This window comes from Ovis canadensis, chromosome 23, assembly GCF_042477335.2.
Source record: "Ovis canadensis isolate MfBH-ARS-UI-01 breed Bighorn chromosome 23, ARS-UI_OviCan_v2, whole genome shotgun sequence".
Lineage (NCBI taxonomy): Eukaryota > Metazoa > Chordata > Mammalia > Artiodactyla > Bovidae > Ovis > Ovis canadensis.
Window position 1 is genome coordinate 54576342 of NC_091267.1, and position 27082 is coordinate 54603423.

Sequence of the window (27082 nt, forward strand, 5' to 3'; positions counted from 1 at the left end):
AATTATAAACTCTGAAATGCATAGCTGTATGATAGTAATTATAAGAATTAATGATTGTATTTTGTCAGAATGAAATGTTAAGGGAGCTTCAAGTCAGTGGCCTAGAGATGCTGGGTAGAAATTCAACCCATCTTTCCAGCAGATGTTTTAGCAAATAGTTTTCCAGGCTTTCCATCTTCATATGAGCCCCAAATATTGCAGAGAATTTCCACATAGTTTTTGTAGGTTTCTATATCATCAGCAGATGAAATTCCGAGCATTCTCCTTATGACCCAAGGAGCAAGACCCTTCATGGTAGAACATTCCTTTGCATACAACCCCAAATCACAGGATTGAGAAAGAAATATGTGTGTGACTGAGGATGATTTGGACTGTTTTCGCTATTCCCCCCACCTCCAAGGGGCTTTCCAGATGGTGCAGTGGTAAAGAATCCACCTACCACTGCAGGAGATGCAGGTTTAATCCCTGGGTGCAGAAGATCTTCTGTTGAAGGAAATGGCAACCCATTCCAGTATTCTTGCCTGGAAGATCCCATGATCACAGGAGCCTGGCGGGCTCCATACAGTCCTTGGGGTCACAGAGAGTCAAAAAGTTGGACACAACTTAGCAACTGAGCAAGGCAGGGCACCACCCCCAGGAGGTCTTCACTGTTCCAACTGCTCAAGACAGTTCCCCTCACAATACCAGTTGTGATTTACGTCAACTGCCATACAAGTCTGTATCATGCCATTTCATGGGGAGGCAGGTGATCTGTAAACTAAACAAAGCCACGAATCTCTTCTATGGCTATAAAAGGGAAGCTTCAAATACCTCCCACCCTGTCTCTTCCCCCTTAACTCTTTGAAGTATGTGAGGCACACCATAGCACGACACAGATAGGTCACTATGTTTGAATTAGTTGGGGGTGGGAAGGGGGATGGCCATCTTTCTCTTTGCTTCAGAAATCAAAAGAAAATGCCATACCTACCGGGTACATCTCCCCTGAAAGTTGCCAGCGGTATTCACTAGACAGCTCCTGGATAAGCAGATGGCTTCTTTAATGATTAAACCCAATTTTTCTAAAATGCTAATTAGTTAGAGAAGGATAATTTGAAAGTCTGTCATACTTTGCAGAAGAACGTCTTTCATGTCTGTGTTATTTGCTCCTACGAATCATACAGCCGTCACCTGAGCTGGCTCAGTTTCTCGCTTTTCATTTAAATCATGTGACTCTTCAATCACAAGAAAAGGGGAGAGACGGTTAATGAGGAAACGGAGAACCGCCTTTCAGGATGAGTGCTCAGTTAAAGGGAAGGCTATCTTTCTGTTTGCAGAAATCAGCCTCTTTGTTACTTCTGAACTCAGCCTTTGGAACAGTCACTTCAGAGGCTTCATATGGCAGATGCATCTCAATTCATTTTTCTATGAATTTCCACAGAAACACAATAAAACCCCAGTTGTCCCCATGAAAGTTAGTTCTGACTCTGAGCTTGTCAAGCAAGAGGTCTTGGTCAGAATGGTTTGGAATAAATGAAGTAAAGGACTGGAGACCTGGCTTTTGCTCTGATCACCTAGCCTTTACAGATGTGTCTTCATTCATAACGTGGACTCCCCTGTTCTGCCCACCCTCATTGCTTTGTTGAATGAGCCGTTCATCCTGTGGAATCGCCCATGTTCTGAGCTTGGCTAACACATTCTCAGCCTGTCATCTAGGCTGCCCTCTCACCACCCATGCTTCCTGTCATCTGGGTGAGAGCTGGAACTGAATAGGCTCCTTGTTTTGGTTGGAACTGCTTATGGTCACGCTGCATGGGAAAGCACGCAGCACTCAGATTGATTACCCAGTGCTGTTTTTGCCAACCTGATCCATCCATTATAAAGTTCCACCTCAGCCTTTCACTTAATGGTTTTTTAAGCTACTGATGATGATTGCCTAGATCTATTATTTTATTAGGGGTTTCAAAATGGTGACATCCTAATTCCATCACTCCATCCATATTTATTAAATGCTGTCTTGGTTCATATGTTTGGTTATCTTGAAATATATTTCCTATAGGAAACTTGAGATAAACATTTAATTCATTCCCTCTTATTTTCCAGTGTCAGAATGAATTGGTGTCATAACCAGTAGTACCATTTTGGGCTGAGGGATTTTAACCTAATTAATGTGTTTGAATACTTTACAGTAACTAGTGTTTGCATGTTCAGAGCATCTCCTCTTTGGCCAGGAGGAGCCCCTTCAGGTTGTCTCTTCTTGTGTTCTTTCAACGTGACTCCAGCAATCTTTGGGAGTTCCCATGTTGTCTGGTCCAACAGGATGGTCTCAACTCATCTAGTGCATTGTCTGCCCTGTGAAAATGGGCATTTCTCCATTTCTCTCTTTTTCAGTAGGTGATGGCACTTAGACAACACAGTCTGGCTACACGGGTGCTCCGTGAATCTGGTTTCTTCTAGACCTGTGTCAGCTGCTTTCACCACCTTCTTGAAAGTTGTTGTCTGCTTACCTTTATGCAAAACCTGAGCATCTAATGCATCCTCTTTGTCTCTGTCACTAAGAAGAGAAAGAGCACTGCATACCACAAAGTAATCTCAGAGTAAGGAGAACCCTGAAACCATCATGGAAAGAATCACAAACTTCTATATACCCAAACACACCGTAAACAAAGCTTTAAAACAAGCTACAGATTAGAAGAAAATATTCTTAATATTTATATATTGAAGTACTGGTGGCCTAACTATTAAAAAAAATCTAGACCTCAGTAAGGAAAGACAAACTGAAATGTAAAAATGGATATGAAATATACATAGGCAACTTACAGAATATCAGTGTACAGCTAAGTGACATTTGAAAATATATTCAACCTTACCTGTAATCAGGTACATGCAGATCGATACAACATGAGATGCCATTGTTTTACCCATCAAATTGGCAAACATTTTTGACTGATACCAAGTGTTAGGGAGTATGTGGGGAAACACAACTTTTTAAAATATGATAATTTAGTACGACTTTTGTATTCCTTTGAAGAATTCATTTTCATTTTGAAAAGAATTCCAGTTTCACATCATACCCCCCATATACACATACATAATAAAGAAATAGTATATCAAAGCCAGATTATTTCCTTTTCACATCTCTCATAACAAGTAAGAACCTTTCCTTACCAATGTACCAAAGTACTAAAACAAAGTAGTTAGTTTTATCTTGTTCTGTAAAAAAGAGAAACTTAATTCAAAACCGGGAGGTGCTGATGGACAGGGAGGCCTGGCGTGCTGCAATTCATGGGGTCGCAAAGAGTCGGACTCGACTGAGCGACTGAACTGAACTGAACTGCATTCAAAATCAGATGAAAAATGTTTTAAGAGTGACTTTTATATTTTTCCATGAGGAAAATGATTGTTTTCAATAAAGTGACCATTGTTTAGAATCAGTTAATAAGAAAAGATAGACCTGAACTGGGAGGAGTGGTTGGTATATAAATTGATGTTTTAGGAAGGTCAGATGACTAGTCAGCTGACCACTGTTGTTGCTGCTTACTCACTCAGTCCTGTCTGACTTTTTGCAACACCATGGACTGTAGCCTGCCAGGCTGCTCTATTGGTGGGATTCTCTAAGCAAGAATCTGGAGTAGGTGCCCGTTTCCTGACTCAGGGATCAAACCCGCATCTCCTATGTTGGCAGGCAGGTTCTTTACCCCTGAGCTACCTGCACAGTCCCAACTGACCATAGGAATGCCTGTAAGGATGAAACAGTAAAGCCGGTGCTTCTCAAACAGTTCTTTGTTATTGTGTTCTGTGCGGGTTGCTAGAGCCCCTAAAGAAACAGTCTGTATTTACCCCTGAATAAATTAACCAGCAGCTATATTTTAAACTTGGAATAGAGTTATTTTGTGAAAAATGTTCATCCTGCATGTTTATGAACTTCTTGGATACTTAGCTCTGTGTCTCCAAGAGGTCACCTGGCTTTTATGATAAAGTTCCTGCTTAATTCAGATACAGAACACACAATTTTCTTGTTTATTGGACTTCAGCTTCCCTGCATGTTGACACCAATGGCTTGCTCTGTTTTTATTAGACAAGCACTCCAATTTTTTAGTGAGCTTAGCAAACTTCTTCAAGAGGAAACTGGAGGTGCTGTTCTAATATGACACACATTAAAAATTCCTCTTTCTCTCTCTTATTTATAGTCTGATGGCGGATAAACAGTATACCGATTTAGTCTTGCAGAAGAGTGACATTTTTGAAAGCATTAAATTTCAAGATAATGTGCACACGTGGAATTCAGCAACATTAGCCAACTGAGCAGGGACTGGCTCACACTAATGTCACTTTATTCCCTTTTTGCTCTGTTGTGGGCTGTACCTGCTTCCTATTTTCTGTGCTATTGCTGGTCCCTGTCCCCCTGGATTCATATGACCCTGATGTGAGAAATAAAACTAAACAAAAATATTACTAAGGATGACAAATACTGCATCTATTATTTTTACTGCTGACTTTTTTTTTAATGTTTCAGAATCTTCAGCTGGCCTGGGAAATTACTGTAGATGCTTGTATGAGCTGTGAGTTACTCCCAAGTGGAAGAGGTGTATGTCAGAAGAGCAGAGTGTGTGTGTGCCTGTGGATGTGTCTCTGTGTGTGTGTTGGTCCTCTCTGAAGAAGCCTCTTTTCAGAGGAGGCAGCTGAAACTGTCATCAAACAGTTACAAAACAGGAGCTCTCACGCTCCAGGCCAGATGAGAATAGGGGGTGGGGAGGTAGGGAAAAGATGAGCTCACATGGAATTTCTGTTTGGTTGGAAAAATAACCAGGGAAGTGGGGAAGAGGCCCGAGCAGATAGGAAGAATGGAGAGTGATCATTAAGTGTATTTCAGGTTTTATCCAATGGTTTTTCCTTCTGGGCTGTTATAGGGATAATGTTAAGTTCAAGTCAGCCCAAAGCAAGAGTTGTGGGAGTTTTTTCAGTTCCTCTTTATCACTTAGAAAAATTCAAGGAAAACATCTTCATCCATGCTATATGTTTTCAAGCTGCCACATTTGCCAAGGGTCCTTTCCATTCTTAACACGAACTAGAAGCTAGAGGATTTAGCCATGGGCAGCACGTGTCAGTTCCCAGTACTGACCTGGGGACCTTCAGATTCATTAGATGTGCATCAGAGTCAGCGTCTCTGCCTCTTATCTCTCCCTCTCATACACAGTTATGTTCATCCTATATTTTTATAATCAGGAAATAATATGTTCAATCAGATAATTGGAATTTGACAGAAAACAACAAAATTCTATAAAGCAATTATCCTTCAATTAAAAAATAAATTAAAAAACACGTAACTGGAAAAAAAAAAAAACATGGACCCCAATGTGCACAGTAGCCTTATTTACAATTGGCAAGATATAGAAGCAGTGTAAGTGTACATCAGCAGATGAATGGAGAAAGAAAATGTGGTGTATAAACACATGCATATACGAACATACAGATGTGTATATATTATGGAATACTGCTCAGCCGTTAAAAATGAAATCTTGCCATTTGCAGCACCATGGATTGACTTGGAGGGTGTTATGCTAAGTGAAATAAGTCAGGCAGAGGGTAAATACTGCATGGCATTACTTATAAGTGGAATCTAAAAAATACAACAAGCTAGTGAATCTAACAAAAAAGAAATAGATTCTGATACAGAGAAAACCAGTTACCAGTGGGGAGAGGCAAGATAAGGGTAGGGGATTAAGAGGTACAAACCACAGTGTATAAAACAAATAAGCTGCAAGGATACCTTATACAGCACAGGGAATATAGCCAATATTTTATAATAACTATAAATGGAACATAATCTTTAAAGAGTTGTGAATGGCTATGTTGTATGCCTGAAACATATAATACTATAAATCAACTATACCTCAATAAAATTTTTTAAAGAAAAAATATAGACAAGTATAAGTTGAGTTTTTTTACTTTTTCTTAATTGCCTTTGATCGATAGATCTTAGCTGATGGTAGAACCTGATTTCTAGTGGAAAACAGCTCTTTAGATTTCTAGTGGAAGACAGCTCTTTATTTGATTTGATTATTTTTTGGCTGCACCACACAGCATGTGGGATCCAAGTTCCCTAACCAGGGTTCAAACCCATGCCCCTGGAATTGCAAGCATGGAGTCTTAACCACTGGATCACCAGGGAAGTCCCCTAGAAATATTTGTCCTAGTACAGTTCCAGAACAGGATATACAGCAAGCAAAAGAATGAAAAGCCTCGCCCTCATACAGTGTACACTCACATTTGCTGGGAAACATAGTGAAATACCTGTTGGCTGAGCATAAAAATGATGGCTCCCTAACCATATCCAGATAATGCTTTCCAATCAGGGGGAGGAAAAGTCTTATCAGTCAAACACTCTACTGATAAAAAGCTTTGGGTACTTGGACTCCCTCCAGAAAATAGCAGATTCCATTCCTAATTCTGTTAATTCCAAAAATAAAATATGGGTATTGGAGTTATTTTGTCCCCACGTGTTAGTTCAACATAGAAGTCCGTGAATTTTCTCACAATAAACGATACATTCCTAGTACCTTTTAAATTGTAATTTGTGATAATAATTGAAATCATCAGAGTCATATGAAAGATATACATGATTTTTGAAGTGATTCTAGATTGTAATACATGTAATTTTAACTTCTTTTAAACAAAAGTCAACCTTTTCCAAATTTTTCTTTTACAACTTCAAAGTTTGAGAAAGGCTAATTTTTCATCATGTTTGTATAATATGACTCATTATTTGAGCCTTTTCAACATGAAATGCTTATGGTTATGTGTGTGGGCGTGTGGACAGATAACCTAACAGCTACTTGCCTAAGAGGTCCACCGAATTTGTTCCTCTTTCCTGGCCTGTGTCCCTTGCAGACACCCTGACCAGTCAATGGAGCAGTCTAAGTCATCTTTGCCACTGGGTGACCCAAAACAAAGCTGTAGTCTTAAGTGATAGGTTAATAAAATCATGAACTCAGATCATGAACTCCTTATTGCCAAATTCAGACTTAAATTGAAGAAAGTAGGGAAAACCACTAGACCGTTCAGGTATGACCTAAATCAAATCCCTGATGATTACACATTGGAAGTGACAAATAAATTCAAGGATTAGATTTGATAGAGTGCCTGAGAACTATGGATGGAGGTTCGTAACACTGTACAGGAGGCAGTGATCAAGACTATCCCCAAGAAAAAGGCAAAATGGTTGTCTGAGGAGGCCGTACAAATAGCTGTGAAAAGGAGAAGCAAAAGACAAAGGAGAAAAGAAAAGATATACCCATTGGAATGCAGAGTTCCAGAGAAACGCAAGGAGAGATAAGAAAGCCTTCTTCAGTGATCAATGCAAAAAAATAGAGGAAAACGATAGAATGGAAAAGATTAGAGATCTCTTCAAGAAAACTAGAGATACCAAGGGAACATTTCATATGAAGATGGGCACAATAAAAGACAGAAATGACATGGACCTAATAGAGGCAGAAGATATTAAGAAGAGGTGGCAAGTGGGCCTTAGGAAGCATCACTACAGACAAAGCTAGTGGAGATGATGGAATTCCAGTTGAGCTATTTCAAATCCTGAAACATGATGCTGTGAAAGTGCTGCACTCAATATGCCAGCCAATATGGAAAACTCAGCAGTGGCCACACTGGAAAAGGTCAGTTTTCATTCTAATGCCAAAGAAAGGCAATGCCAAAGAATGCTCAAACTACCATACAATTGCATTCATCTTACACGCTGGCCAAGTAATGTTCAAATTTCTCCAAGCCAGGCTTCAACAATATGTAAACTATGAACTTCCAGATGGTCAATCTGGATTTAGAAAAGGCAGAGGAACCAGAGATCAAATTGCCAACATCCATTGGATCATCGAAAAAGCAAGAGAGTTCCAGAAAAACATCTACTTCTGCTTTATTGACTATGCCAAAGCCTTTGACTGTGTGGATGACAACAAACTATAGAAATTTCTTCAAGAGATGGAAATACCAGACCACCTGCCTCCTGAGAAATCTGTATGCAGGTCAAGAAGCAACAGTTAGAACCAGACATGGAACAACAGACTGGTTCTATATCAGGAAAGGAATACATCAAGGCTGTGTATTGTCACCCTGCTTATTTAACTTACATGCAGAGTACATCATGTGAAATACCAAGCTGGATGAAGCACAAGCTGGAATCAAGATTGCTGGGAGAAATACCAATAACCTCAGATATGCAGATGACACCGCACTTATGGCAGAAAGTGAAGAACTAAAGAGCCTCTTGATGAAAATGAAAGAGGAGAGTGAAAAAGTTGGCTTAAAACTCAACATTCCAAAAAACTAAGATCATGGCATCTGGTTCCATCACTTCATGGCAAATAGATGGGGAAACAGCGGAAACAGTGGCTTTATTCTTTGGGGCTCCAGAATCACTGCAGATGGTGACTGCAGCCATGAAATTAAAAGATGCTTACTCCTTGAAAGGAAAGTTATGACCGACCTAGAGATCATGTCAAAAAGCAGAGACATTACTTTGCCAACAAAGGTCTGTCACGTCAAAGCTATGGTTTTTCTAGTAGTCATGTATGAATGTGAGAGTTGGACTATAAAGAAAGCTGAGCGCTGAAGAATTGATGCTTTTGAACTGTGGTGTTGGAGAAGACTCTTGAGAGTCCCTTGGACTGCAAGGAGATCAAACCAGTCCATCCTAAAGGAGATCAACCCTGAGTATTCATTGGAAGGACTGATGCTGAAGCTGAAACTCCGATACTTTGGCCACCTGATGCAAAGATCTGACTCACTGGAAAAGATCCTGATGCTGGGAAAGATTGAGGGAGGAGGAGAAGGGGAAAACAGAGGATGAGAAGGTTGGATGGCATCACCGACTCAGTGCACATGAGTTTGAGTAGGCTCTGGGAGTTGTTGATGGACAGGGAGGCCTGGCGTGCTGCAATTCATGGGGTCGGAAAAAGGTGGACACGACTGAGTGACTGAACTGAACTAAACTAATGAAATCAGCCCCCACTTCTCAGTTGCTGGGGAGGAAAGCCATGTCTAAGGCCCTCTCCCAGTCTGCCAGCGGCCACACCAGCCCATCAGGTCATCTCATCACAATGTCAAGAGGTGAACTCTGAAAAAGACCTAACCAAGATCCAAAGCCTGATTTGTGTCAACGTGAAACTCTTTTCTTTGTGATTAACACAGGCCGTGTATTCTAGTCCATGAGAACTGGAAGGCAGCTGGGTGGATGATGAGCATCTACAAGACATGGATCCAGTGCTTTCTCAGGTGATGATGCAGTGGGCAGCCTTGTTAGAAGAATCCAGGGACTTCCCTGACGATCCTGTGGTTAAGACTGCTTTCCAGTGCAGGGGACACGGATTCAATCCCTGATTGGGGAGCTAAGATCTCACATGCCTCACAGCCAAAAAACCAAAATATAAAACAGAAACAACATTGTAACAAATTCAGTAAAAAATTCAAAAATAGTCCACATCAAAAAAAAAAAAATCTTTAAAAAAGAACCCTCTTACCTTGGTTGACAGCTTGGTTACCTAGCTGGTAAAAGAAAACCAGCCTTTATTTTCTGTCTGAATTTAAGCAACCAATAAAGTTTGCTTAGTGATGCCATTGAGTCTTATGAAAATGGTTTTATCTCAGTGCAGGAAACTATGCCAGAGGTCTCAAGTTGTCTAGCCATGTGGTCATGGGCAACTTAGCACCGCCCTGCCTCCTTTTCCCTCTCTCTAAGACTGGGATAATAATAGCAATTTCCTCACTGGTTGTTGTGAGAACTAAGAGTTACTGCATGTAACATCTCTGGTTTATCTCAAGTCCTACAGAAGTTTTGGTAATTGTTATCCTCATTGCTTTTCTATCAGCTATTGTAGCGATGGTACTTTTGCATTGAAAATATTGATATTTAAAACGTAGGACCATTTGTTTCCTTTTCCTTAACATTTTACCTTTAAAAACAATACCATCTGGTAGCCCTCACAATCCATCTTTGAGGTGACAGCTCCCTATTCATTGAGGTTTATTCAGCTGAATCTGGGCAATTTGGTATAATGTATGCTTTCTTTGACTCAACCAATATCTATTTCCTCCCTACTGTGAGGAAAAATTAAATACTCCTCCGTTCCAGCCTCTGCCCCCATGCTTAATTAAGTCGAAGCACACACTTAATTGTAGAATCCAGAACTAAAAAGCCTTTTGCCTTTCCCTTCTTATGTCTATATGCGATCTGCAAATCCTCAAGTTTTGCCTGCCCTGTAGAATTTCAAATGACAGATCATTTAAAAATGAAGATGCCTTTTTTATAACCAAGCATTGACCTTCAGGTCAGTGTTACCAATTTTTGTCTGTCACAGTCTCTGTTGGTATAACCCAACATAGCAGGGCCTCTAATCGAGATGGACAAGTCAGGCTCGTTGGAGACTCATGTCCTATAACCTGAGTTGCAGTTAACCATGGGTGAGACTTAGGTCTGAACTGAAATTGACCTTTGTATTCCTTCCCCGTGAATCTGCTCCCATCCTGATCCTCTGAGAAACGCCACTCAGTTCAGGTTCAGGGAGGAAACGAGGAGAAGGAAGAGTTATTTCTGTTTCTCCCCCACCCGTGCTACGCTTGGGTCTCCTAACTGGTGGCCATTGTCTTGCTACTCTTCTCCCATAGGACACGGTGCTGAAGACTTCCTTCTTCACCGTGCTCTCTTTACCGACTCTGATTCATGCCTGTCACATAGTTAATAACTTGTGAAGGATTTTTCTTCCCTTTCCCTTGCCCTGGTTTCTTGTGAAAGAAATATAAGAGAAATATTTGAAGAGAATATGCATGAAGGGCCATCCTTTTCGTTTGACTTCATCCCACATTTCTTTCCTTCTCCTCTTTTGTTCTAGTTGGGAAATTTAGGGCTATAACTACGTTTTTCCTCCCTTTTAATTTTTTTCCAAGCAGTATTGTAAGATTTTTTAATAGAACTTATTTTTTAGAGCAGTTTTAGGTTTACAGCAAAATCAAGCATGAAGTATAGTAAACCTTTTCAGACTGGGCTCTTTCACTTGGTAATATGCTTTTGTTTCTTTTGTTTTCCATCTATTCTTGAATGTTGTCTTCTTATTCCGTTAGAGCCTTTAGCCTATAATTCATAGTTATTTTAAATTCTCAGTCTGATAATTCCACCATCCCTGCCATATGAGCTTTATCGCAATGGTTCCTCTGTCTCTAAACTGTGTTTTTTGCCTTTTAGTATGCCTTGTAATTTTTTTTACTGATGTCCAGACTTGGTGTACCAGGGAAAAGGGACTTCTGCAAATAGGTCTTTAGTCACATGATAGTAAGGTGTTGGAGAGGCAAGGAGACCCACAATTGGGTCTCAACCTTTTCGTGAATTTGTGTCCTGAGCTGTGACCTTCACAGGCACTTCAGTAGCCCCCTCCTTGGATGGACAAGATGGCTGGAAGGGGCTGGGTTTGGATAACTTTCCTTCCCCCAGATTGGTTAGGCTCTGATAAAACCATAACAGGTTAGCCTCTAGGAAAATAATATTCTTGAGGGCAACTGTTTTTAAAAGCATAGAATGCTTTGAACATATTTCAAGTCGGCTACTTTCCTCCTCCTGCTGCTGAAAGCCAGAGGTGATTTTTTTTCCCTCCAATCTTTACTTTGAGAACCAGGTAGGGCTCCTGAAGATAAAATTCAAAAAGGGGTGAGGTCCCTCTTAAGTCTGGACCCTGCTGGAGTTTTTAAGTCTCAGACTGATCCACACTGAGCCTCCAGTAATTCAATTACAGTTTGGGTTTTTCTGCCCCAGTGCTGGTTCTCACATAGGTTTCTGCTCATGTGTTTCTTCTCTGGGAAGCTGTGATTCTCCATATCCGCATGTTTGTAATTCGAGGGACAGTCATTTGCCCTGTGACATCATTTATCTTACAAGTTAAGTCGAACAATTGTCTGTTCAGCTTTTTTACTTGTTTTTAGGACAGAGCAATGACCGCCAAGCTTCTTCATGCCCAACAATAAACCGAAATCTTCTCCTTAATTTTGTATGCTCCATTGATGTCTATAAGAACATTTTGTTGTTGTTGTTGTTACTAAGGTCTTTGAGATTCATGCAATCCAAATTTAGAGATTGGAGGTTTAAATATTTCAGACAAACCATTTCTTAAAAATCAAAATGGAAAATAAATTTACCTGTGTCTTTAGATAAGATCGAAAAGAAAAATTGCCTCCACTTTAGGAGTTTTCCTGTGCAAAACACTATTTCATTAAGTTCACAATGTTTTTCTGACAGTTTTAAAAGTTTTCACTTGAGGAAAAAAAAAAAAAACAGATCTGAAACATAAAGTCCAAAAGAGAAATAGAGAAAAAAGAAAGAGAATAAATTTCAATTTATCCAGTCATTCCCAACCCTCAATTCTAAATCTAACCTTCTTCAACCATCTTAATTATGGAATACAGCATTTAATTGTATATGAGGAAAAACCAGAAATCCCAAGCAGTGACTCATAGTCTCTGTGACCAAGCAAGCTACTTTTGATTAGTAGGTTGTAAATAAACTCTTTTCTGATGCTTTGCTATGACAATTGTTAATTCAACTACTTTTTTTGTTAATTTCTACTTTTGACAGTGCATAATATTTAGTCATGAGGTGATAGAGTATTCACACCTGAAAGCAATTTGGTGAAAATTATAATGTAACTTGTATGGAAATGTAAATTAATGAAATACTTTCTTAGACAAAGCACATTGTTCTAGAATGAGTACCTTTGGGGTCAAGAGAGATCTGGGGTGTTATTCCAGCTCTACAATTTGGACAATTTAACTTCTTGAAACTCAGCTCCTTCATCTATAAAATGAGCAGTAAGAATAGCTCTTACCAGGTTGAAAAAAGTGAGTCAGCGTGTTAGTTGCTCAGTCATGTCCTCCTCTTTTCGATCTCATGGACTTTAGCTTGCCAGGCTCCTCTGTCCATGAAATTCTCCAGGCAAGAATACTGGAGTGGGTTGCCATTTCCTACTCCAGGGGATCTTCCCGACCCAGGGATCGAACCCAGGTCTCCCACATTGCAGGCAGATTATTTACCGTTACTAGGATTAAATGAGAGAACACTTGCAGAGCACTGCCACACAGTAGCTGTGCATTATATGGCGGTTTCCATGCTCTTCCTTTCCAACACAATTAAGTTCCTAAGTGTGTATTAGCGGAGAGCAGAAGTGTCCAAAAAACATGCTTTGTTTGGACCACACAGTCTTTCTAATTTTTTAATTTGACAATACTTAAAATTCAGTTCCTATAAAATCTGAATTTTGGGTTTCTCCAATGTCTGGGCCCTCTATGGGGCATCCAGCCTCTGGAGCTGAGTGGCTGTCTCCCCTTCCACTTCTCCAGCACCCACCACTCCTTATTGTCTTAGACCTGTTTCACTCCCTTGTGAGGCCTGCCTGGCTCCCAGTGAGACATCTGTGTCTGTGGTCAAACGGTGAGGTTAATGCAGGAAGGCTTGCTGAGGACGTGGGAGGCAGGTTTTGACAATTCACAGGCACAAGGTATATGGTTAATGGACATGAGCTTAAAGCTGTGAGTCTCCGGACTGGACCTCTGCTTGGTTTGAGTAGGTTCTCACCAGTCCTTAACTGCCTTCTTTTGTGCTTCAGGAAGATCAGCAGTGGGGTGTGTAGCGTGACCTCACTGAAGTTAGTTCACACACGGGGAGATGAGAAAGGAGAAAGATCTTTCCGGTACAAGCTTGACTTTTATTTTTGCACACACACCCCCTCTACCACCTCATCCCGCCAGGGGTAAGAAGCACTTTCACTTCCATCTCCTAACCTGAAAGGATTAGAGAAAACACAAGAGAAGACAGAGAGGGAGGGAGGTCTGGCAAACGTGACCGTGTCTCTCTTCATAGGCAGAACAGAAGAGAATGTTGAGACAGTTATCTGCGTAAATCAGCCCAAAGCACATTAAAGAAATTCCAGCAAAAAGGGGACGTTTATGCCTGAATAATGGCGCTAATTATCTCCGGCCTCCACTTTAGGGCTCCTGGGGAAACCTGGCTTAAGAGTGCTTTTCCAGTGAGCTGGCAGACTCGGAGGTGGAGAGAAATCGTATTGTCATAACTACAGCTGTGGACCTGGAGTCAGTGATGCCTCTGCCCAGAACACCTGTTGAGAATACCCAAGCCTGCGCTCTGCCTCTCAGACTCATGTGATGGTCTGGAGAAAAGCGGGCTCTGGGGAAGACGAGTAGGTTCGGCAAGCTGGCACCTAGAGGAACCATGCAGCTTACTTTGCAAAATCTTTACAACTTTTTACTGTAAACGCTTAATTTCAAAAAAAAATTTTTTTGAAATATAGTTGACTTACCATGCTTGTTAGTTTCAGGTGTACAGCAAAATTATTCAGTTTTATATATATATATATACATATATATATATACACACACACATATGAAGATATGAATATACATATTCTTTTTTAGACTTTTTCCATTATAGGTTATTATAAGATACTGACTATAGTTCCATGTGCTATATAGTGGGTCCTTGTTGATTATCTGTTTTATATATAATAGTGTGTATATGTAAATCTCAAACTTTTAACTTATCCCTCCCACCTTCCCTTTGATAACCATAAGTTTGTTTTCTGTATCTGTAAGTCTATTTCTGTCCTACAGATAAGTTCACTTCTATCATTTATATATTCCATGTATAAGCTACCCCCTGGACTGTACCCCACCAGGCTCCTCTGTCCATGGAATTCTCCGGGCAAGAATACTGGAGTGGGTTGCCATTCCCTTCTCCGGGGGATCTTCCTGACCCAGGGAGCGAACCCAGGTGTCTCACATAACAGGCATAGTCTTTACCATCTGAGCCACCAGGAAATCCCCATATAAGCAATATCATGTGATATTTGTCTTTCTCTGACTGATTTCACTTGGTATGATAGTCTATACATCCACCTATGTTGCTGCAAATGGCATTATTTTATTGTTCTTTATGGCTGAGTAATATTCAGGTATTTGTGTATGGTGGGGGGAGTTCCCTGGTGGCTCAGATGGTGAAGAATCCACCTGCAATGCAGGAGACTCAAGTTCAGTCCCTGAGTTGGGAAGATCCTCTGGAGAAGGAAATGACAACCCACTCCAGTGTTCTTGCCTGGGATTATATATATCTATTTATCCATTCATCTGTCAATGGACATTTAGGTTGCCTCCATGTCCTGGCTATTGTGAATAGTGCTGCTATAAATATTGGGGTGTATGTGTCTTTTAGAATTAGAATGTATACATCAGATGTATGCCCAGGAGTGGGATTGCTGAATTATATGGTAGCTCTATTTAGATTCTTGAGGAGACTCCATACCATTCTCCACAGTGGCTATACCAATTTATATTCCCATCTTTACAACTTTAACGTTGTCATAGAAGTTATAGATCATTTTCATTTTTCTGTTTAAAAATGTATCTTTTTTTCACAACAACTTTTAGCAATAAAAAAGGAGCAACTTATTAATGTTCTGCCTTCTAAGTATGAATCAAAAGATTATTATAACTACAGGCAAGAAAGCATTTGGATTATGTGGCATTTGGAAATGAAAATAAAGGTTATCCATATGGTCTGATGTTGTCAATGCCTCACACTGCATTAGTAATCACCGAATATGGGGGTGGTTTTGATTATGCGGCTCATTTTAAATTGTACCGTGTCCTGGGTCAGTCAGAGTCAAGATGATTTACTAGAAATAGCTGCTGCTTTCTTGTGTTAACGCTGCTAAGTGCTTAAGCAGAATTAGAATAGTTAGAACATCATACTTTTGGTTTTACGGTGCTACAGTCTTCTTAAAGCTTCTCACTTCATACCTTTTTAAGCATCTCTAATTCTATTCTTGTCTGTCCTGGATGCATCAACCTCCAGTAGTAAGAGCTGTAAAGTGTGTTTTATCCATGTATGTGAATGTCAGTTTCCCTTAGGTTTTATAGCTTTTGTCCAGGTCTCTGTAACTTAAAAGATTATGCGCTTCTGGTGGTTAATGAGAATGATTCAAAGGCCAGGGTTTAACCTTTGTCTCCCAAAGACCTGGAGCTCTCCCTGCCTTCCAGGGTCTTTTTGCATCTCGTTCACCGAGGGGCTGGGGGAAGCCCGGGGATTCATTCTTCTGCAGACCTGCAGGAAAGCCAACAACTTGTCTTTTCTTTTTATCCTTCTGCCCTGTTGACCAGCATTGATGGAGAACCACTCTGGGTTCATTTGGGGTCCAATGTCACAGCCATCTGAGGGTCAGAGGCTGTGTCCCACGCAGGCTCCTGGCAGCCTCCTCCTTTCATGTATGCACTCCAGCGTGAACACCACTGATTCCATACGAGTGACTCTCAATCATCAGTCAGGGCACGTGGTCCATCCTTGCGTGTGTCTACATAACGAACTCTCTGTCCCAAGGAAACTGGACCAGAAGCGGAAGGAGACAATGAGCAGCACGCGGCAGGAGATGACAGTAATGGTGAGCTCCATGGACAAGAGCTATGCCGAGCAGGGCACCAGCTGCGACGAGGCCTTCTCCTTCATGGACACGCACAACCTCAACGGGAGATGTGAGTGGGCGCCCTTCCCGCCTTCAAGGCACCTCTGGGGTCCAGGGGTTAGGAAACAAAACCTCCCTAGACAATCCTTAGGCGCTGTTGGTTTCGCCAGCCCTTTCAGATGATGCTGGCCACACCCCCAGGTGCCACGGCGGCTTAGGAACGATGCTGCGGGACGGGGAATGGGACCAGGTGAGAGCACAGGCAACCACGGCCACGTGTCTGTAAAGACCTAAGAGCTATGACACCAAGGCAGCCCTCCCTGCCCACGGAAGCACCTGCTTCCCACTCTCCCTGCTGTTCCTCAGCTCCTGTTTGTGAGCGAGCCAGGTGTGGAACCACACGGGGGAAGCCTGTTATAAAACAGCTCACTAAATGGCAGTAACAAGCTAATTGTTTATTTGTTTAGCTGACACGTTCTGCCTTTATTACAGGGCTATTAGTGGCAATTAATAAGTTAAACTGTATTTCCACTTCAGAAGGCTTTCATCTCACACCAGGCGGGTAAAGGGAGCTTGGCTAACACCTTCCCGTGCCACCACCTGCCATCCAGGTACAGGGCACTATTTCGGGGAGCTAACAATTACACGGATTGTTGGACATACAGACAGTATTTCTCCCCTCATCCCCCAGTGATCTTTTGGGGGACCTAGATAAACCCATGGGCTGTGCCTGATGATGTGGTTCCCAGCCCTGCTGGGTTCAAGGTCAGAGGTCTCCTCACCTCGTGAAATTCATGCCCAAAGGCTGCTGCCGACCCTGGCTGCATTAAATCAGGATGCTGGACAGCAAGGGGATGGATTAAGGGGAGCTGTCACCAGCAGTAATAAAAATAAAGGCGGGGGCTTGGCACAGACCCTCAGCCTCCGCTGGAAGAGGGCTGGTCCCAGTGCAGTGCTCACGCCTGTCCTGACCACCCTCCTGGGGTGCGCCGATCAGCATCTTCCCCAGCGCCCTCCCCACATCACACCCAATGTGGTTTCTTCTTCACCGTTTCCTCCCACATCTGCCTTGCCACCCTGCCCCACATTCAGCAAAGCTTCATAGAAAGGCCTGTTTTCTCCTTTCCACAGTGGCTGCGCTTGTCCACCTTGTCCCAGTTAGAGGTCCTACATTTATTTATCCACGTGCAGCCCCCGCTCTCTGCCGTGGGACTTCAGCACATGCCACTCTCACCGGGGCGGGCGGGACACACTCCTATCCGTGGTCACTGTCCTTTGCCCTTTTGTGTTATTTTCAGTGTAGGTGGCAGAATCTGGGGTACTTAGGTTTACCGCAAATTCTTTCCTTTCTTGGAGACTTTTCTCTGCTTTTTTGTAGCAAATACTTTTTCATTTCAAAAGTATGTAATGCATTTCACTGCCAAAATAAAGCAACTGAGGATGCATTTGTTGGGTGGGAGGGTTGAGGGGAGGTCCCTCCCACTACAGACAAGATGAGAATTTGTGTTGGGGGGTGCCAGAAGATGAGATGGTTGGATGGCATCTCAATGGACATGAGTTTGAGCAAGCTCCGGGAGATAATGAAGGACAGGGAAGCCTGGCGTGCTGTAGTCCATGGGGTTGCAAAGAGTCAGATAGGACTGAACAACTGAACAAGTTATTTCTTGAACATCGATGTGGAGGGACCATTCGGATACACGTCCTCTTTTTCCAGGATCACCTGTTTATGTTCCAAATCTTCTGTGTCATTGTGAAATTGCTCACAAATAAATTTACCTGGGCTTACCTACCCAAGAGCAGAAACCTACATTAAGAGTTTCTAGGCTTTGGAAGTTTGAGCAATAGAAGGTATTTGCCTCTGGGTAGGATATTTACTTTGGCATTGCCTTTTTTAAAAATGAATGTATCTATGGGAATCCAAAACTGCTCCTGTCGAGAGGGCTGCCCCAGACTTAGGGGGTGCTCACTGGCCATGACAGATTACTTGTTTCTCCCATCAGTGCAGCTGGTGGAGGAGATACAGCAAGCAGTTTTTCTTCCCTACTCTCTGAGCAATGGGTGGGTCTCATGGAATCCCATCCACAGGTAATGGATGGTAAACTCCATCCTCACCACATGCTCTTAATGCCTTTAACATGTGCTGTGTGTCTGTGTGTGCTACGTCGCTTCAGTCTGACTCTTTGTGACCCCATGGACTGTAGCCCACCAGGCTTCTCAGTCCATGGGATTCTCCAGGCAAGAGTACTAGAGTGGTTGCCACTCCCTTCTCCAGGGGATCTTCTCCACCAAGGGATCAAGCCAGTGTCTCCCGTGGCTCCTGCATTGCAGGCAGATTTTTGATCACTGAGCCACCGGGGAAGCCCAATGCCTTTATCATATAAGAACAATTACTGGAGGAGGAAACTTTCAGGAAATGTACTCATTAGACCACTAGAATTCTAGCCTTAAACTTACTGCAAGCCTGGGCACGTTTGAGGTCTTTCAGGATTGGGAGGTGAGTACCTTTTAGAAATAAGACAGTGAGAAAACTGAGGTTGGAGAATTTAAAAATAAGTCTGAGCACAAACAGTGTGGAATAATCTGTCCACCAAAGCAAACAGGAGTTGTGCAGAAAACAAGGGGGAAGTGGTTATGGAGAGTGGGGGTGGGTTTAATCTTTATACAAAGAAGTTTTTAAATACCGATTTTTTAAAGGTGAAAATAGACATAGTTATTTTGTATCTGCACATTGTAGTTTGCACATTTTTACAAAACAAATACAAATGTTAGCAGGTAACAGGTATTTTACTTCCTGACCCTGGCATGTTACTCAGGGTTTTTTGTCCTTATTCTTATCAGTCACTCTTTTTTTTCCCTGGAGATTTACTATAAACATGCATCATAAATGTGATACTTCTCTATTTTAGCAAAATATAAATGACAGGCAGCCTAGGTTCCAGTTCTGTCATTTACTAATTCGGTACTTTAAAAACATAAACACAGGAAAAACCATTGTCTGAAAGGAAACCACTCCAGGAGAATGAAAATGTATTAGCGTGTCATCAGAATAAAGATAAGATGCAGTCACCACAGGAACTTGGTTGGTAGTGCCCCATTTAACACCCGTGTAAGTGGCATTAAGGGATTCCCCAGCAGCTCAGCAGGTAAAGAAACTGCCTGCCAACCGCAGGAGATGCGGTTCAATCCCTGGGTTGGGAAGATCCCCTGGAGGAGAAAATGGCAACCCACTCCAGTGTGCTTGCCTGAAAAATCCCATGGACAGAGGAACCTGGCAGGCTACAGTCCATGGGGTCACAAGAGTCGGACATGACTGAGCGACTGAGCACACACACAAGTGATATTAATTAGTGTCCTGATCAGGATGTCAGCATCAAATAAACCATATAACTACATTGGCAGAATTAAAGTTTAGACTTACATCAACCAGCCTGTGCACTTAAGCACATTCAAATCATTTATCCTTATGCTTTAATGAAATTAAAGTGTTTTTAAGGCGCTAATCAATTAAGATGTTGAGGAGAGTTAAACTACTTTAAAAATAGAAAATATCCACTTTCAATGGATCAGATAAATTGGATGGGATTGACTTCACCTCTTACTAACATTGGAAAGAGAAGGTGTAAATAGTTAAACCTTGAGTGTTTCAGAGGAAGATTTCAAAGGAAAATAAGCAGGTTTTTAAGGATTTAAGGCCTAATAGGACAATGTGTAGGCATGCAGCTTTCATGTTAAAAATAACACATATGGAACATATTTATTTTTCATAAAACAAAACATTGTGAAATGTTCTCTCAGTGTCCAAAACAGGAGAAAGGTGAGGATTTAGCAAATTACAAAAACACTGACTTTGGAATATTCTCCAAAAGCCATGCGTAGACATGTCCTCATCCTCTTAGTTGTAAATAATCAGCTGAGCATTTGGTAAAATTCTACAAGCAAAGTGAAAAAAGTGAAAGTGTTCATTGCTTGAGTTCCATCCGATTCTTTGTGACCCCATGGACTGTAGCCCACCAGTCCCCTCTGTCCATGGAATTCTCCAGGCAAGAATACTGAAGTGGGTTGCCATTCTCTTCATCAGGGGAGCTTTCCAACCCAGGGATCCAACCTCCATCTCCTGCATTGCAGGCAGATCATTTACCAGTGTGAGCCACTAGGGAAACCCCCTACAAGCAAAGGCTAGGAGTCAAAAGGGAGAGTAATGAGTTTCTGCATACAGAAAGGGGCTGTGGCTGTGGGTATTTTCCTTCATTTGTGGGGTCAAAAAATCTTTTAAGTGATGAAAGTGTATGTGTCCTCTAAAGTAAGGGTCCCCAACCTCCAGGATGATGATCTGAGGCGGAGCTGATGTAATAATAATAGAAATGAAGTGCACAATAAATGCAACATGCTTGAGTCATCCCCAACCATCCCTCCCATCCCCAGTCCATGATAGAATTACCTTTCACGAAACCAGTCCCTGGGGCCGAAGAGGTTGGGGACCGCTGCCCTAAAGCACAAGTAACTCTGCAGAGCAGGTGGAGAGGGACAATATCCATCACAGAGACACAGGTAAACCTCTGATGTTTCTGTGGCCCACAGTCTACCCAGCCCGGTTTCCCCATGCGTGACCTCAGGGCCGTATTTTCAGGTGTTGCCTCTCTGCCCCCGCTGACACGCCTCTCTCTCATTTACAGCTGTGTCTTCACCGTCGTCCTTCACCATGAAAACCAACACCCTGAGCACATCGGTGCCCAACTCCTATTACCCAGGTAACAGATCTTTCCGCTATTGCATCTCTTCATCACCCCGAGCACTCAGAGTCACCCAGGGCTCACTTTGCTGCCCAAGACGCTTGAGGAGCTTACTATGTTTGATGTGCTGTAACCCAGTGCTTTCTGTGGCTTCTACGGGAAAATTGGGAGGGGGGGCCTTTCATCAATCATTCACTGTTCTCTCTCTTTTTACTTTCTCTGCATTGACCTGCTTACGGTGTATGACAGACCCATTTGTGCCAACTGCAATTTTAGGTGAGAACATTTCCCTTTATCACAGTTCATTACAGGAGTAATTTCGAAAGTCAGTGGCCTCTCTGTAGGAGACGGGAGTTTGATGCAGGAGTTGTAACCAGGACGGGGTGGTGGCTGGTCTGGAGGGGCGGGGAGGGGCGCATAACAAAAAGACTTTCTCCAAACAGTCCCCATTGATAAGAAGGGTTTGCTGCGTGTGTTCTGGGAATGATACTGAAAGGTTCCAATGAGTGAACCCAGCTCTAGCATTCTCCTTTTCCAGGTTCAGTATTTGCAGTCAGTTTTGATCCCAAGGAAAAATCACAGCATGTCCAAACTCAGCTGTAAGACCTGAAGTCTGTCCAGTGTGACAGCCAATAAATGTGGGAATAGCTCATTATTATTGTCACTTACTGCTGAGCACTAAAAACAGCTGTTTCAAAAATAGCATTTTTCTAATTATGCCAAACACTATGCGAAAAAAATAATCACAGTAGAGTTTAGGCCCCTGCCCCTCCTCGGAGCCACCCAGGGCACCCCAGTGTTTCCAGGTGTCTGTCACACAGTGGGATTTCAGAGGAGCCGATGGTCTCAACAGCACAATGACAAGGTGACACTTTATAATCACATGGTTTACGAGGTGTAAGATGTCACTGGAAATGAAATAAAATGTTAGCCCCTTCGGGCAGAATGCAATGAAAGTAGGTAGTGTCCCAGTGGGAGATAAAGAAAAAAATCCCATTTGTCCAAATACAAGGAGGGAGAGGAGAAATGGTATTACTTAGCTGTGATGGAACCAAACAAGCATGAGCTGCTGTTGTCTTTGAGACCATAACCAGGTGTACCAGGCTGCTTTCTTCCTATCACTAACCTTCCCTAGAAGGAGAACCATACGGATGGCTTCAAGGTGCCCAACCATCCATCGTAGACAGGGCTCCACCCTCTGCTGTGCCAGACCTGCTTGCTAATTGTCCATACTCAGTCACTCACTTGTGTCCGACTCTTTGTGACCCCATGGACTGCAGCCCTCCAGGCTCCTCTGTCCCTGGGATTTTCCCAGCAAGACTACTGGAGTGGGTTGCCATTTCCTTCTTCATAACTCTCCTTTCAAGGGTTTATATCTTGGCAATATAATTTTCCCCCTGTGCTTCTCTTTCTCTTAAGTTGTTATGATTTTTATGTAGAGGGTGTTTTTTTTCCCCCGTATGATGTTTTCTGGGCTTGATTAAGCCAGTTTTTTGCCTGAGGGGGAAAAAAAAAAAGAACTCAGACAGGAGTTGAAGAATAGACTAAACCATAATTTTTTAATCTGTGTTGTTTTGAGGACTAATAAGCAAACCCCGCTAATGCCAGCACCTTTGACTAGCGACAGTAAGGGAAAGAAAGCTGCATTTTTAGCCTTTTCATGAGTGAGGGGCTAATCTTAGGCACCCGAACAATGCAATCTATATGCAGATGACATTTGCAGAATCTCTTGATAAGCAAAGATTTGCAATTTCTTTGTGTGGCTGGCATTCATTCCTTGATTCCTCTGGTAGATGTTCTGACCTTGGGGGAGCTATGAGGGGGTAGGGCTGAGATGCACATTGTCAGAGGCAAGACAATGTTCAGATTTCACAGCAGGATTTAGATAAGCTTATTAAACAAATGCCATCTTTTAAAGTCGGGGCTTTGTTATTACAAACACTAATCACATCTTTTAAAGTTGGTTAGGCTTCTTTACAGGGAAAGAGTCACTGAACAGATGATTCAAATAGAAAAAAAAAAAAATACACATTGGGAAAAAAAGTCAGCCAGATCAACAAGTAGCTGTTTACCATGTTGAACTGGTACCAACAAGCCAGTGTGTCAAACAGCAGTGCTTGGGGACTGTCCCTTCCCCGTTACTGGGCGCAAAGGTGAATCTATGTGTCAAGTAGGTTATCACTTGAAACCATGCAAAGACGTGAAGCTGTGCATCTACTCCGGCACTTTTGGGGAATAGTGGTATTATAATTTACAGGAAGGCATGTTTGGTTGTGACTCAGAACTTGGCACAATTAAATCCTCTAGTGCCTTTTATTCACACAAGCTAAGGTGCTCAGCCCTAATGTATAAAGCTTTAGTATGCCTTTGTATCAGTTTCTTGCAAAACATAGATAGATGATAGACAAGTAGGTAGGTAGATGAGTAAGACTTCTCCCTACCTCAAAAACAGCATTCATTTCAAGATTTTTCTAGCTGGCTCATTGAAAATTCAAGAAAGTTTACAAGAGAATGTAGGTAGAATGAATTCTCAATTCTTTGAAAACCATCAGAAATGTTAGTGAGAAACTATTTCTGATTTCCTCTTAACACATAATTTTTAATTTAAAAATTATAGGTGGGTCATTTTTAACAACTATAGGAAGTTAGGGACAAATGATATATTTTATCTGTAATCATTCTTTTTGAAGAAGGCAGAGGTAACTGACGAATCACTCATCTTGGTGGAATAGAGGTTTTCTGCTGGTGTGGGTGACCTGATTTCAGAACAGATATCACAGCAGAAACCTTCTATTTCCCTGTCAGTATCTATGTATTTGATAATAGTATTCTCATTTTTGATGGTCTGGGTAGTGTGTAGATAACTTTGAGACATGTCCACGTAGTAATGAGATCACACTGTCCTGATGCCATGTGGGCGATGCATACCAGGTGACAGTGGTAGCCACTCTGTAGACCTAAAACTTCCAAGAATGCCTCACCCTGGGGTCTGAGCACTGCCTGGTCGCCAGTGGATCTACGTGAAAGACTCACATGATTCATTTTGGAGAGGTTAGAACAGAAGATCCATCCACAATGGAGGACATTTAATTATGTTCATCCCCAAAGGTACAAAACTGAGAGAATGAGAGGCACGGGGGGAAACTAATTAATGTTCCATTTATTTGAGTATAAAGAGCAAACCTTCCTGCTGGAGCAGCTGAAAGCTCCAGGGATGCAGGGCTTTAGGAGGGCGACTAACGCCCCTTTGTAGAGCTTGGCAGTTGCCAGTGAACAAATCTGATGTGAAAATGTCCTGGTTTATTTGTGACTATTCTAAGAGATGGGAACAGATAAATTTCTAAATTTCAAAGCAAATCCAAATGGAAAAAGATCATAAAATCAACTTACCACCTTTTTTATTTCGTCTTTGTGTCTGTAGCCACCTTGTAGTGATCAGGTGCCATTTCAGCAGCAGCACATAGCTACACACCTGTGTGCCACCCTTCATACCATGCATCCCAGGTGCTTTGCGATGCAGATAGAAGGTCCCAAACCCAGGCCCAGCTCACCAAGTGACCTTGAACTAAATTCCCCTGGGAGCTGAACTTAGGTTAAATAGACAAAAACCCGCAGCTGAATTCTCTATTGATAAACAATCTGGTCATTTTTTTTTAATTGAACATATCTTTTCTTATATGTTTTCACTCTTTATGCCTGAAACCAGTTTCAATTTAATGTTCTCATCTTAAGTGACTTTCTCATTATATTTTGATGTGACATACCCTGAATCAAAATGGCTAAAGAGATTCAGCATTGTAATGAGTTAACCTGTAAAATGTGGAACTCTTAACCTAATAACATCATCCTGCCTAAGACATTTTTTAATAGCTACAATTTCTGCAATTCATTAATCTAATTTACTAAAAGTCTTCCATTAAAATATAGCCTCTTAAGGCTTATTTGACCAAATTCTGACATTAATTTCATAGTACAATTTGGTTGACTTGTTCAAGAAATTTAAGTGAGAAAATGTGTCGAGTACAACTAAGACTTATTTAGTCATTACTTGGTTCATAGGGGATGAAAAGCAATTATGATACTATTTTAACCTCCTAATGTTATTGAGTGCTTAAATTAAGCACCTCCATCCTATGTGATGGGAGAAATGAGGCTTTGCCTTCTGACCACCTATGAATAGAAAACTGTAAAAATTAAAGCACAAAATAAAAAATACCTGTACTTATTCACATAGTATTATTGCTTATGCCCTGTTTCCTTTTTCTCCTCCTCTTTTCTCCTGATATGTATCTTCTTAAAAGTGCCTATAAATGGTAAGTTCCCCCATGCACCCGCCCCATGGAGAAGGTGTGGAGGGAATGGGGGTGTGTGTCTTATCTGTAGATCCGGACAGAGCCAGCTGGTTCTGCTGTGCGTTGGCCTGCATGTTCGCTCTCATAGAACATCCCATGAGTGCTGTGTCCGTTCACCGTCTTTCCAGCTTTGTGATCCTGGAGCATGCAAAGAGACTCATCCAGCCCAATTCCTTCCTTCCCCCACCCCATTCATCTTGGATCTCATGTATCAAGTTCATGTTTTCATCGCTAGCTTTATAAGCCAACCCATTCTGTGCACTTTTTCTTTGCTCACGGAACATTTGTACAGCGTTGATTTCCATCTTCATACAAACTAGTTCACGAATCTTCAGAGGAAAACAAGACTGGTTTGGAACCAGGCCTTGACGAAGTTTCAGAGCGAAACTTCGTTGAACTTTAGCGCCCGAAGGCTAAAGGATTCTTACCAATCAGCTTTGTGAAAACTAAAGATCGTTTGGACTGCTTTGTAAAAACAGATTCCTGCCTCATCTCCACCAGTACTGCCAACCCCATTTAAACCTGTAGACATTTAACTTTCCTTTTTTTGCTGAATCATCGCAGGGATCATGGCAGCCATAGGTTGAGGGGATATCAGGTTCTCAGCGACCCCAGGAATAGCCACTGGTTCCCCTCACTTTCCCCGTGACCTTCTTTTCCCAGACGAGACACACACGATGGCCAGCGATACCAGCAGCCTGGTTCAGCCGCACACATACAAGAAGCGCGAGCCGGCCGATGTGCCCTACCAGACTGGACAGCTGCACCCCGCCATCCGGGTGGCCGACCTGCTCCAGCACATCACCCAGATGAAGTGTGCCGAGGGCTACGGCTTCAAGGAGGAGTACGAGGTGAGCACACACCCCGCCTGCACCCAGGCTCCCCTCCGCCTCCCTGGGCTAGGCACCAGGGGCTGTGCATCCTCCCCCTACCAGGGCGCCCGTGAGACGTGAGACGGGTGGGGAAGGATCAGCTGTTTCAACCCTGGATCCGTTTCCATCCGACGGTGAGACTTGCGAAGCTGGCCTGCTTTAAATGGAAAAAGGACTGCTTCTTCACCTCTTTCCTTATTCCGCACAAATACACCTTGAAAACAGAAGCCTGCAGGCTCTCATCCCCCTTCCTCATACCTTTCCAGGTTTTTCCTGTAATGAAGTCTGATGTTAAACCCCAGGAATTTTGAGTGTTAGCTCAGAAAGAAGCTGTCCAGCTAGAGCAGAGCCATTGTAGGTCAGCCAGTGATGTCTTGTGCTGCAGATAAGATGAAAGGAGAGGGGCCAGCTAGGGTCAGGGGGTGACAGCTGTCACTGCCCCGCCAGCTCAGCGAGCAGGTCACCATCCTGGGACCCAATGCGGGCAGCCCTTGAGGGCCTTTCCAGGAGCAGCGGTTTGTACTCTGACACCATATGAACAGAGTAGGCTTTACCCCTTTCACAGCCTCTGTCCTTAGCTGATTCTATTGGAAAGTCTTTGTCGAACTGGACAGAATTAATTGACTGGATGAAGA

General features: G+C 42.4%; 1 protein-coding gene across 4 annotated transcripts in view; it reads left to right on the plus strand.

The window, feature by feature from the left end:
• The window catches only part of PTPRM (protein tyrosine phosphatase receptor type M), a 657213-nt gene that overhangs the window by 505287 nt on the left and 124844 nt on the right, over positions 1-27082 (plus strand). For 2 of the 4 annotated variants that reach the window (XM_069568623.1, XM_069568625.1), the window contains exons 15-18: positions 16412-16563; positions 21167-21241; positions 21473-21499; positions 26239-26426. In XM_069568623.1, coding sequence (XP_069424724.1) covers positions 16412-16563; positions 21167-21241; positions 21473-21499; positions 26239-26426 — 442 coding nt within the window. The remainder of the gene's footprint in view (positions 1-16411; positions 16564-21166; positions 21242-21472; positions 21500-26238; positions 26427-27082) is intronic. The other 2 variants (XM_069568624.1, XM_069568626.1) reach the window with 1 other exon arrangement.